The 13,641-nt window shown below is 45.1% G+C and overlaps 1 protein-coding gene across 1 annotated transcript in view; it reads left to right on the top strand.

The window, feature by feature from the left end:
• LOC117367897 (platelet endothelial cell adhesion molecule-like) overlaps positions 1–13,641 on the top strand; it is a 130,229-nt gene that overhangs the window by 78,900 nt on the left and 37,688 nt on the right. The window contains exons 6-8 of the mRNA XM_033960975.1: positions 836–1,132; positions 2,971–3,252; positions 8,331–8,594. Coding sequence (XP_033816866.1) covers positions 836–1,132; positions 2,971–3,252; positions 8,331–8,594 — 843 coding nt within the window. The remainder of the gene's footprint in view (positions 1–835; positions 1,133–2,970; positions 3,253–8,330; positions 8,595–13,641) is intronic.

The following is a 13,641-nucleotide window of genomic DNA, read 5'->3' as shown; positions in this document are numbered from 1 at the left end:
ATGGTCCACGTGAACCAGATAAGAGGTCAGAAGTGCAGATTGGGGCGGGGTGGGAACTGTGAACCATAGTTTGATTTGCTGGGACCTGATTGACGAATGGGTCCGTATCAAAGGAGAGAGAAGGGGGGTTAAATAAATGAACCAAAGGGTACCTGAGGGTAAAGCAGGGCAGTGCAGCTTTCTGACCTCCCCCAGGCCCTAGTTCTGAAATAACTAATCAAATTAGTAGATTCATGATTTCCAACGTGTCTTTTACCTAGGGTAACCAGACGTCTGGATTTCCTCGGACATCTCCTCCTTTTCGAGGACATATCCGGGGGTCCGGACGGCTTTTCAGATCCCAGGACATCCACGCGCACAGATGCGACACAATGAGGTCGCACGCGTGCCCGTGACGTCATCGCGTGGTATCGCGGGTGCTCTCCTACCCGAAGGAAAGCTTTTCAAAACCCGGACAAAGTGCCGGGTTTTGAAAAGCCGTCCGGACCCCCGGACATGTCCTCAAAAGTAGGACATGTCCACGGAAATCCAGACGTCTGGTAACCCTAGCTGTGGTATAAATGTGTCTGTATTGTAACACCATTACAGAAGCTCATGCAGACCACTCTGAATTGATTCCCCAGTCATTAGTAGAATATAGAAGCTTTGAAGAATCATAAACATAAACATTCAGGTTCCTACTGGATGTTATATCAAATACCTAACAAACTTGAAACTTGATCAAATAAAGAGTCTGACCTCCATTGTACACTGATTATCTGGCTCCTAGGATAGTTCATCCTACAGAGCTATGTATTGATTGGTTAATAAATTTGTCTGTTGACTTTTTTAATAGGGGTGTCTACTCCAAAAGTTTCTGTTTCAAAAAAGGAAGTGAAAGAAGGGGAGGAAGTAACTATCCGATGCGAAGCGACAGAGGAGACAGCGCCGATCATTTTCCAGTTCTTCAAGATCAAAGGCAATGATAAGCAGTCAAAGATCAGGCCTGCGTTGACCATCAATTCCGCAGAAGTCAATTTCCTGGTAGAAGAAGGAGACAAGAATTTATTCTTCGAGTGCACCGCCGAAATGTCTTCAATGTTTGCCAAGGAAACGTCAGAGGCCAGCGAGAGGCTGCTGGTTACAGTGTCAGGTAAAGACCCTTTTACTTCGAATTCTTGCTACCAGTACTAGTTAATGCTGGTTCAACATCTTTGCTTTGCCTCTAGGTTTTGTTTCCTGTTGCTTTAATATTGTTCTCGTCCAGTTGTGCCCTAAAATAATTTGTGAAAAATAAGACCAAAATATATGTAATGGGGGGGGGGGGGTTATATTTAGTAGGTAGTCGCCTACTGTGTGCCCAGAATGTGAGTAACTGCTGTACCTAAAAAAACAAAATAAGGAAGTGGGGCGGGACACTGGTCAGACCACTGTGTGGACAATCACGTTTATTCACAATATAGAATCACAGTTAAAATTTGCACGAGTATACATATAAATAAAACAAACTGTGGCAGGCATGTGAAGTCCTTTGTAAAAGAGCATATACTGGACCCCAACATGGTCCGTGTTTCGGCCACAGGAGCCTTCCTCAGGGGTGTAAAAGTATCCCAGTAAATGGCGCCAAATCATAAATAAAGCCAAAGTGAGTTAACCTCCAGAAAGGCGCGCAGGGGTGCCTGCCACCTAGTGCAATGTTTCATCACGGTTCACGGCTATCGCAACGTTTTTTTCTTCAAATCGTGATTTAAACATTGCAGTAGGCGGCAGGCACCCTTTCTGCAAGTTAACTCAGTTTAGCTTTATTTATCATCATAACACATCTTAGACAATTAGCAACTGAATTTAATGATTAAAAAAAACCAGAACACAAAAACCTGCAGAAGCTGCTTTTGAATTTCAATGAACTACACTTCCCCCCTCTGTATTCGCGAATTCTGTATCTACGGATTCGGTTATTTGTGATTTTTGACCAGAAAAAATTTTTTTTTTTCATTTTTCGAGCTATTTTTAGCCCTGTAAGCCCCCCCCCCCCTCCCTTAAGCCTTACCTAGTGGTCTAGTGGGTTTTCAGGCAGGAGCAATCTTCCCACGCTCCTGCCCCGTGCAGATTGCTCACAGGCAGCCATTTCCTGTGAGCGATCTGCACGGGGCAGGAGCGTGGGAAGATCGCCCCTGCCTGAAAACCCGCTAGACCACCAGGTAAGGCTTAAGGGGGGGGGTGCTTTCAGGGTTATAAATAGCTGGGGGAAGCGTGGGATAAGGGCAGAACTGGCCCGAATATTATTCGCGAGCCGGCTCCGCCCCTAACCCCGCGAATACGGAGGGGGAAGTGTATTGTTAAATGACATCATTTATGTCTTGTCTGCCATCTGCAGTGTCCTTCCATTATGTGCCCAGCTGCTCAAGCATCTTACTGTTACTGCAACAGATTCATCCATCGTTGCTGGCATCTCTGAATATGTCTAACATTTAATAGAGACTTATTTTCCTGTTCATCCTCTACACAGTTTAGATTCTCTTCTACACCCATGTTTGAAAGACAGTCCAATTACCTTCCCAGATGTTTATTTAAGATTTGATCTACCACTCCTATATTTTACTGACCTAAGCGGTTTACAATGTATCAAACTAAAATGAAATTAGGTACTTGAGAAAAACGACCCTCTCTGTCCCGAAGGTTCACAATTTAGCTAAAGTATCTGATTAAAATAAAAAAATATGTAATACATTTCCAAGATCAAAAATCAAAGAAATAGAAAATAGAAAGAATGAAAGAAGATTAAAAAAATTAAAAATAAAATAAATCAACCTTAAGAGATAGAAAAGTCTCTGAGGCAGCCTGATAGCAAGTTCAGTCTGCAGAACCAGGTCAACCTGCCGCCACCAAAGAAGCAGGACCAGGATGATGTGAAAACATAGACAACTGAATCTTTGGTACCATGTTTTGCCGATAGCAAGTGGAAACAATGTCGTGCCTCTTTATTTTCAGAACCGTTTTCTACTCCATCAATCCAAGTGCATCCATCTACAAACATCACAGAAGGAGATCGCTTGAAAGTAGACTGCAAGGTAGTAGCTTCACCCAGATTTAAAGAACCACGCATTGAGATTTTAATCCAGAAAGACAAAACCATTCTGGCCACTCAGAAGGACGAAACGTCTGCTTCTTTCTCCAAAGACTTGGCCGTGATAGCTGACGAGGGGAATTACACTTGCAAAGCAGAATCAGGCTTGGCATCAAAAACGAACAGCGTGTACATTCATGTGACAGGTATTGATTTCTGAATTATCTATTTATTAGGTATGAGCAATGTTTGATTGGTTTTATTTCATTATGGTGGATCAGAACATGGGTTTGCTCTTAATGTACCTGGGCTTTTGATATTTGAAAGAGTTTCTCTGAGTTTAGTTCAATCCGAGACTTCAAGAGCTCAGGGTTTTAATGAGATGGTTCTGGTACCTAAGAATTCCGGAAGCTCAAAGGACCCAAGAAAAGGTGTGCGTTAGAGAATGACACGGTGACAAAATTAATCACCGTTCCCGTCCCCACGGATAACCGCAGGAAATAATCCCATGTCATTTTCTAGTGTCTAATTCAATCTCAATCCTTCTACACCAGCCTTCTTCAAAGCAAAGCTTGCGGGTCAGTGGTTGTGGCCATTCATACTCTGATTCTTATGTGAGCCAAGGATAATGAAGCCATTGTGACATCACTGATGTGATTGGCTCTTAGGCACTGGTGGAATGAGGCATTATGACATCACAATATCTGCTCTGGATACCAGAGACTGTCATTCTGTAGTGTCTGTTTCAACCTCAGTCCTTCTACACCAGCATTCTTCGAAGCAAAGCTTGCGGGTCAGTGGTTGTGGCCATTCATACTCTGATTCTTCTCTCTCTCCTTAAAGAAATACATGAAAATGGTTTCCCACGGTTATTCGCGGGGACGGGAACAGTGATGAATTTTGTCGCCGTGTCATTCTCTAGTGTGCATCTGATACAGTTGTGGTATATTTTCCCTTTAATTAAAAAACAGCCATGAATTCCTAGGAGATTTTGATAATGAATCAAGAATAAGAAAACTTTTGACTGTTCTCCTAAAAAGCGTTAAGTTTGGGGCTTAACGCACTAAAATAAATAAATAACGCAGAAATTTAATGTGCAAGAAACCCAAAACTAATTGCATTCAAGAAGGCGCATTCCCATTAATTTTTTATTGCAGGTCATGCATTAACATTTTGACTGTCTCCCAGTTTAGGAGGCAGTCACTGTTCCCTCTAAGCCAGTGGTCTCAAACTCGCGGCCCGCCGGTATGTTTATCATAATCCCAAAAGTAAAATAAAACAGTTACTTGATCATCTGTCTCTTTAGCTATAAATGACAATATTATTATTAAGACGTAGCCAAAAAGAAAGATTTATAAACTATAGTTTTACCTCATGCAAAATTGTCATTTCTTTAATAAGACATTCATTATTTTTTCTGAGGCCCTCCAAGTACCTACAGATCCAAAATGTGGCCCTGCAAAGGGTTTGAGTTTGAGACCACTGCTCTAAGCTGAGTGGGTGTCCTCCAACTGCATTGCTACCAGTAGGGGGTATATTTATATACCGCATAAGTCTTGCAAGCGTGGTTCAGTGTGTTTTATATAACAGGAACAGGACTGTTCATCCAAAATTACATCATTTACAAATGCCCAATTACATTTAAAAAAATGCTTTGAGTGGCTCTTTGAGGCGATGTAAAGAATTGAAGTCCTTCAAAAAAATCTTTGAAAACACTTTTATTTGTTACAGCATTATTTTAGATTACTCAGTTTGTCTGAGTTCTTGTATAGATGTATTATGTTGTTTTATCCTATATTTGTGTACGTGAATATTGTAAGCCGCTTAGGTTAGAAGCGGTACAGAAAAGTTTAAAATAAATAAATAAAAAGGAGAAATAAAGAATCACTATCCAATTTACAGAACATTTTCCTGAAACAAATGGCAGTTAGCTTAGCAGGGTTTAAAAAGGGTTGGCTAATTTTCTAGAAGAAGAGTCCATAAGCCATTATTAAGATGGTTTTGGCAAGCTCCAGTGCTTATTTCTAGGATAAGTAACATACAATCTGTTTTTACTCTTTTGGGATCTTGCCAGGGATATTTTGAGATCATGACCTGGGATATTGGGCTTGATAGACCTTCGGTCTGACCCGGTATGGCAACTCTCATGTTCTTAAGTTTCAAGGATCTCCTAAACATTCTTTAATTTGTTAGTGACATGATTTGAGATGGTTCGAGTTTTCGGTGCATCTGTTTTGTAAACTGAGAGCCTGACTTCTCGCAACTGCAAAATGGGAGGAACATGGGCTTGTCAGGAGTATTCTATTTGTGCAAACTGTATAGAATTGTTGCATATACCGGTTCCCCAAAAATAAGACACTGTTTTATATTAATTTTGCACCCAAAGAAGAACTAGGTCTTATTTTTTTCATGTACTGATCATCTCTCCCTTCCTCTCCTCCACCCCAGTTCTTCCTATTTCCTTTCTCTCCCCCACATGTGCAGCATCTTTCCTCCCCTCTCACCCATCCCCTTGTGCAGTGTCTTTCTATCCCTCTCATCCCTTGTGCAGCAGAACCCTTGCAGCTTGTATCCCTCCCTCCCCCCGCCGCTGTGCCCACCCACTGACCCTTCCATCTCTCCCACCAACCGCAAGACCAAACTACTATACTGTACCTTGTAACATACGGAAGCATCACAGCAATGTAGACAGGCTGCTTCGTGGCCTTCTCCTGCCCAGGCACGTGTGCCGTGTTGCTGATCACATCATCAGTGATGCGGCAGAGGAACGCCGCAAAGCAGCCTGTCTACATTGCTGCGATGCTGCTGTTTGTTACAAGGTACAGTATTTCAGTCTCGCAGTCGGCGGGAGAGATGGAAGGGTCGGCAGGGGGGTGGGTATGCACGTGAAAGCGCCGCTGCTGGCGGCTAGGGCTTATTTTCGGGGATGTCTTTATTTTTCCCATGTACAATGATCATCTCTCCCTTCCTCTCCTCCACCCCAATTCTTCCTATTTCTTTTCTCTCCCCCACATGTGCAGAATCTTTCCTCCACTCCCTCCCATCCCTTGTGCAGCAGAACCCTTGCAGCTTGTATCCCTCCCATCCCCCGTGTAGCATCTTTCTATCCCCTCCACCGCCACAATGCACCCCCGACCCATCTCTCCCTCCCATCCGAACTGCGAGAATAAATGTACCTTATAACAACCAGTAGCGTCGGCAGCAATGTAGACAGGCTCCATCGCGTCCTGGGCCGTTCCTCTGCTGCGTTGCTGATGATGTCATCAGTGATGCGGCAGAGGAACGGCCCAGGCCACAAAGGAGCCTCTCTATATTGCTGCCGATGCTGCCGGTTTGTTATAAGGTACATTTAGTCTCATGGTTCGGATGGGAGGGAGAGATGGGTCGGGGGGTGCATGGTGGCGGTGGAGGGGATAGAAAGATGCTACACGGGGGATGGGAGGGATACAAGCTGCAAGGGTTCTGCTGCACAAGGGATGGGAGGGAGTGGAGGAAAGATGCTGCACATGTGGGGGAGAGAAAAGAAATAGGAAGAATTGGGGTGGAGGAGAGGAAGGGAGAGATGATCATTGTACATGGGAGCCGCCAGCATCTCTCCTTCTCTCTACACACCCACTCCTTCCCACCCCTCTCCTGCCACACACCTTCCCTTCCCCCCCCAGTACCTTTAGCTCATCGTTGGCGCGAGCAGCATCTCCGACCTGCTGTTCGCGCCAGACTCGGCTCTCCCTCTGACATCACTTCCGGGTTGTGGAAGCAGGAAGTGACATCAGAGGGACAGCTGAGGTTGGCACGGGCAGCAAATTGGAGATGCTGCTCGTGCCGGGGAAGTTATAGAGGCATGGGGAAGGGAAAGGGCATGAGCGGCAGGGGGGAGGGTTGCGGAGAAGAGGGCAAGGGGTGGCACCAGCCCAGGTGCCTCTCACCCTAGACCAGTGTCTCATAAACTTTCCGGCCAGCGGCACACTAAATCTAGTGCCCCGGCCAGAAGGCGCCCGGAAGTGTGCGGACATTGATGCGACCAGCTTCGGTGGAGGGATCTGGGAGGTGCAGCAAGAGGAGGAGAGACACCAGCCAGGAGGAGAGTCACCTGCGCCGGCTGACTTCCCACAGGATGTGCCTCTTGCTGCGTGGACGACTCTCCTCCTCTCCAGTGTGGCGCGGCATGCCTGAAATCTCAGGAGGCACACTGGCGTGCCGCAGCTCACAGTTTGCGATACGCTGGTCTAGACATTCAAGTTCCCTTGCTGGCTGAGGGTAAGAGGGGAAATCTCCCCCTTGACTGGAACCTTCAGTGGTGCTGTCCTGCTATTAAAGGGCCACTTCAGCATCTCTTGGCTCTGTCTCAGAGCTCAAGGGCCACTGGAACGCTCTTCTGGAGGAAGTGAGAGGGGAAAACACCCTCCAGGGATTCAAGACAAAATTAGACAAGTTCTTGTTGAACCGGAACGTACGCAGGTAGGGCTAGTCTCAGTTAGGGCACTGGTCTTTGACCTAGGGGACGCCGTGGGAGCGGACTGCTGGGCGCGATGGACCACTGGTCTGACCCAGCAGCGGCAATTCTTATGTTCTTTCGCTCTGCACAGAGTTCTCCTGCTCTCCACCAACCAAGAGACTCAAACCTCCACTTGTCTTTGTATTGTAAAGTGCACAAACTAACCCCTTCTACTCAAAAAAACCCCAACAAAACACACTCCAAAGAAAACAGAGAATAAAGTGGAAGCAAATAATCAACTTTCGGTCAATGCAAAGGCTTTACGGACATCTAAGCCAACCAATGTGAGAGGTTACAAAGGAAAAAGCCTCAGAGCCCCTCCCACAAACAGCGTAATGAGTGAAACATAGGCATGAAGTAATTTTCTCTTGTTCTTCCTGCATTGCCTAAGGCTTATAACATCTCCCAATGTATAAGGTTTTTGATGCCTATGACGAGTTTTACCCCTGAAATATTTTCCCACTTATGTTTCACTCATTACGGTGTTTATGGGAGGGGCTCTAAGGCTTTTTCCTTTGTAACCTCTCACATTGGTTGGCTTAGATGTCTGTAAAGCCTTTGCATTGACAGAAACTTGATTGCTTGCTTCCACTTTATTCTCTGTTTTCTTTGGAGTGTGATTTTTTTTTTTTAGTAGAAGGAGGTAGTTTGTGTATTATATGATCCTTCCACACTTGGGTTTGGTGATATAATATTTTGTATTGTGAAGTGCCAAAACTGAGTCCGAAGCTGGCCCAGTATATACTGTTCCTTTTCATTTCATATTGCAATTGTTTTCTTCTTTCGTAGAGCTGTTTCCAAGACCAACCCTGTACGTTGGGAAAGAAATCAGTGAAGGGGATTTCTTATCATTTTCATGCTTCGTCAACGGTTTCAAAGCTGACAATCTCTCTTTCTTCCTGGAGAAGATCAATGGCACTTTGAACACACGCATGAAACCTGGTGGAAAATACAGCAAGAGCGGTACGGAGCTAGACAGCGGATTGTACATGTGCAAAGTTACCATCCGGAACATTACCAAAAAGAGTGAGCCCAACATGGTAACGGTTTATGGTAAGGACTGAGGATATTTGTTTAACTAAAGGATTATGTGATGCCTAGATTTAAAAAAAAAAAAAAGTAAGCCCACTATTTTCCAAGTTTATTTCATGCTCGATATACCATCTATCAATGGTTACCTAGCCGATTTACAATGCTAAATTTTTTTTTAAAAAGGGGGGCATTTCATAGTTAAAAATATCAAGGACAGACAAAGACTCTACAAAAACCTGCACTGGCTGCCTATGGAGGCGAGGATTATCTTCAAATTTGCTTGCCTCTGCTTCAAAACCCTAACAGGCTCGTCCCCATTCTACCTATCAGATCACTTTGTCCGTCCTGGCCCCACCCGCACACGTAATGCCCACTTGTTTGCCTTCCCGTCCCTAAAGTGCTGCATCTACAAGAGATTCCTCGACAGATCCCTGGCGTTCCAGGCATGCAAATGGAACAAATGTCTATCCACTCTCATCTCTAATTCTCCGTCCTACCAAACTTTCAGGAAGTCAATCAAAAACTTATCTCTTTGACAAATATCTCTGACTCCCGCCCTCCTTGTAACTCTACTTTTAACTATGCCTTGTACCTCCCACCTTCCTGCACCTCCCACCTACCTGCCTTCTCCCTACCTGCACCTCCCACCTACCTGCACCCGACTTCCTAAGCCACGCCGATTGACTTGTTTATAACCTCTCTATCTCCTTCTTGCCTGCTCCCGACTCGCTAAGTTATATTGATTGATTGACTTATTTGTAAATTTCGCTGTAGATGTACAGTCTCTTGTCATGTAAACCGCTCTGAACTATTCTGGTACTGCGGTATACAAAAATAAAGTTATTATTATTGTTGTTATTATTATTATTACCTTCTGATCCTGTCCCAACAATCCCCGACCATGACCCGATTCACTAAACTTCTGCCCGATCAATCTCCTACCCGATCCGATCTGCCCATGCAAATGAGGGCAAATGGCATGCAAAAGTAGGAAGCGATCGATTCACTAAGCAGAAGAAGAAGAAACACCGACTGGGTTTGCCGATCTGAAAAGAAGCGACTGCTGAGGACCAGTCGCTTACTATCCTTGCCGACTCTCCTGCCCTCTTCCGCCCTGAAATATCAGTATCGAGGTTACAACCCCATATAAAGCCACCATCAAAATAAAAAATATTACTGTAAATTAACTTTCATATGCGTAAGAATTCCTTTTTTATATAATCTGTAAAATGAGCATTGCGAGCCCATGGTTTTAACCGGCGGGTTTAAAGTGTGTTCTGTTTGATAATCTGGCTCCACTACATCGGTCACAAATCATTCATAAGAACATAAGACGTTGCCTCCGCTGGGTCAGACCCGAGGTCCATCGTGCCCAGCAGTCCGCACCCGCGGCGGTCCATCAGGCCCATGACCTGTAATGTGATCCTTCTCTAAGCCCTTTGATCCCTTATATCCTTCTATCCATACTCTGTCTAAAACCTATCTCTACCTCTATCTGTATCCCTCAATCCCCCTATCGTTCAGGAATTTATCCAATCCTTCTTTGAAACCCCGTAGTGTACTCTGTCCTATCACAACCTCCGGAAGCGCATTCCAGGTGTCCACCACCCTCTGTGTAAAAAAGAACTTCCTAGCATTGGTTCTAAAATTGTCCCCCTTCAGCTTCTCTGAGTGCCCCCTTGTGCTTGTGGTTCCCAATAATCTGAAGAATCTGTCCCTTTCTACCTTTTCAAAAATGTCCAACTCGCAGGACCAGCAAAAGTAAACTGCGGCCACCTCTCCCCCTTTCTTTTGAGCTCGCTTGTGTTTTGCGGGCGGCGCATTCGACGCCCGCCGATGACATGTGGGAATAAACCCCACCCACTAACTGTGTGATAAAGGGCGAAGAGCAAGCGCATGCGTAAATTGTATAAATAACAAATAAGGATACTCTGCGTATGCGTTTCGATCGCTCAGATCCAGGCGATTGCGGAGCCCATCCCGGGCTCCGTGATAGACTCACTTTGCCTTGGTGATCGACCATTTTCCGAACCTGGCCGGCTGTGCACCCCCCTAAGGCTGCCATCGGAGAGGAAGTTCGGGCCAGCCAATCGCTGCCTGTGTGGGCGGAACTTCCTCTCCGACAGCAGAATTGACGTCGGGGAGAGGAATGCTGGTCAGCCCGACGCAGGGAAGCAGAGAGAGCTTGGATCAGCTTTGGGGCCTGTTCCCCTATGGTGGCAGCAGTGGCTTGGTAGAGGGCAGGGAAAAAGAAAGAAAGGGAGTAGGCAGGGAGACAGGAGAGAAACAGAAAAAAAGAAAGGAGGCATGAAGAGAGAAAAAAGAAAGGGAGGCAGGGAGAAAGAAAGGGCAGGAAGAGAGGAAGAAAAAGTTGGGGGAGGGAATGAGGTCTGGAGGAGAGGAAGCATACAGACTGAAAGAAGGGAAGAAAGATTGAATGCATAGTCAGAAGAAGAAAGTGCAACCAGAGATTCATGAAATCACCAGACAAGGTAGGAAAAATGATTTTATTTTCAATTTATGAACTAAATGTGTCTGAATTTATATCTGCTGTCTATATTTTGCACTATGGCCCCCTTTTACTAAACCACAATAGCGTTTTTTAGCGCAGGGAGCCTATGAGCGTCGAGAGCAGCCCTGGGCATTCGGCGCAGCTCCCTATGCTAAAAACTGCTATTGTGGTTTAGTAAAAAGGGAGGGGGTATATTTGTCTATTTTTGTATGGTTGTTACTGAGATGACAATGCATAGAGTCATCTGCCTTGACCTCTTTGAAAAAAAAACAGAATAGGAATGATAATTAACATTTTCTCAGCGTACAGTGTGCTTTGTGTTTTTTTTTAAATTTAATTGTTGGTAGATCATTTTGACTTGGTCATTTTAAAAGTAGCTCGCAAGCCCAAAAAGTGTGGGCACCCCTGAGCTAAAGCGTTGAAGCTGCATGTGACTGCCGTAAAGGTCATCTCTGACACAACCGGAAGTTGCATCAGAGACGACCTTTACGGCAGCCATATGCAACTACAACACTCCAGCTGCTGTAAGAAGGCAGTTTAGACATCATCGGCCACAGGGCAGGGAGGTTTGTCGGACCGGGCCTGTTGTCCAGGGGGGTGGGGGTGGGGGCGTTGCAGATCTTGTTGCCAAAATCGGAAAGGTGAGGAAGGGAGAAAGATAGGCCTGTGGTGGATGGAGAGATTGAGAGAAGAGGGCAGATGATGGAAGTGGGTAGAAAGGGGAGAGAGAAGAGGTCAGATGATGGAAGTGGGGAGAAGGGAGAGCAAATGCTGAATGGAAGTGGAGAAAGAGAACACATACTGGATGGAAAGAGGGATAAAGAAAAAGGACATATGCTGGATGGGAGAAGAAGATAGAGTTGGTGAGATAGTGGAGGGGTGAAGGAAAGGGGTGGATTGCTGTGGGTAGACATAGTGAAAAGAGGGAAACTGAGGACTGCATAGTAAGAAAGAATTTAATTTAAACGGAGGCAGAAAATAAAGAAGGAAGACCAGAGAAGGAAAGGGGAGAGAGGAGAGAGAGATGCCAGAGAACGGGGAAGGAGATAGAGATATCAGATCTGAGCGGAGGAAATGAGAAGAGAGAGATGCTATAAACCACAGGGGGGAGGGAAAGAGAGATGAAAGGAGAAAGATGCCAGACCATAAGGGAACAGAGGGAAGATGATGGATGCCAGACCAAAGGGGGGGGTCTAGAGGAGAGATGGAAGGGGGAGGCATACAGTTTCTGGAAGGGGCATAGAAGGAGAGAAGATGCCATATAGGGAGGGGCAGAGAGATGGCAGACAGTGGATGAAAGGAAGAGAGTAACAAGAAGATGAGGAAAGCAGAAGCCAGAGAAGACAAAGGTAGAACAAAAATTTTCTATTTATTTGTTGCTTTAGGAGACATGTGTCTCTGTTTCCAAGGTGTTGCATTGTATGCAGACTCCAGCTTCTTGCTGGTTCAATTTAACCTTTGTCTATGTATTTCTATTTTATTCCCCCTTTTACAAAACTGTGGAGCGTTTTTTAGCGCCAGCCGTGATGGTAGCAGCTCTGATACTCAGAATTCTATGAGCGTCAGAGCTGTTACCACCATGGCTAAAATCCACACTACAGTTTTGTAAAAGGGGGAGGGGTTAGTTTGTGATGACATATTCCATACTAGGCGAAGGTGTTTTCTGTGTTCTTTGTGTTCGAAAGACATGGTTTTCTGTTAGGATTGACGATGTAGGATTGATCTGTGCTGGTCTGGCTTGTTTAGTTTTACAATGGGTGTATTGATGTATTGCTCACTGCAATATATAAGATGCTGCCTTTTCCTAGATACTCATGTGTGACGTGTGGCTCGTTACTAATAATCATGTTTTTCGTACAGATGGGGGGGGGTGCCAAAAAATGATGGGCCCCGGGTGTCACATATGCTAGGTACGCCACTGGTCAGATCGTTTCCATGTAGAATCTGTTGTGGATCGGTTGCTCGGCAGAATCCCCCAACAACGATCCTGATCGATAAGTTTAGTGAATCCAGGCCATGGTAACAAAGGAGTCCGTGGATAAGGAGGAGTGAAGAACATTGAGATAACATAAATTAAGAGGGAGTGGAGAGAACAATAGGGTGGGGATATTGTTTCGTAAAAGGGCTTCTTAGTTGTTTCTCTGTTTGGCCATGTGTGTGGATAGTGCGTTCCTTTTTTCATATCTGGTAGGCTTCCCTAAAAAGGAAGGTTTTAGTTTGCATTTGAATTTGTCAAGGGATTCTTCAAGTCTAACGTCTGATGGTAGTGCATTCCACAGGGAGGGGGCTGTGACAGAGAATATAGTGTTACGTGTGTACAATAGTTCTCTTATGGATTGGACGTTAAGTAAGTTTTGATTGTTGGATCGTAAGGCTCGTGATGGGGCATAAGGGATAAGGAGTTTGTCGAGAAAGGCTGGAGAATTTGTTTCTTTAATCTTGAAAACAAGTAAGAGAATTTTGTAAGTTGTATGATGCGATAAGGGAAGCCAGCGAGCTTCACGGAGTGAAGGGGTGACGTGATCATATTTTCTTGCCCAATAATGGCTGTGTTTT

The sequence above is a fragment of the Geotrypetes seraphini genome, chromosome 10 (genome assembly GCF_902459505.1).
Source record: "Geotrypetes seraphini chromosome 10, aGeoSer1.1, whole genome shotgun sequence".
Taxonomy (NCBI): Eukaryota; Metazoa; Chordata; class Amphibia; order Gymnophiona; family Dermophiidae; genus Geotrypetes; species Geotrypetes seraphini.
This window is presented reverse-complemented; position numbering and strand designations above follow the sequence as displayed.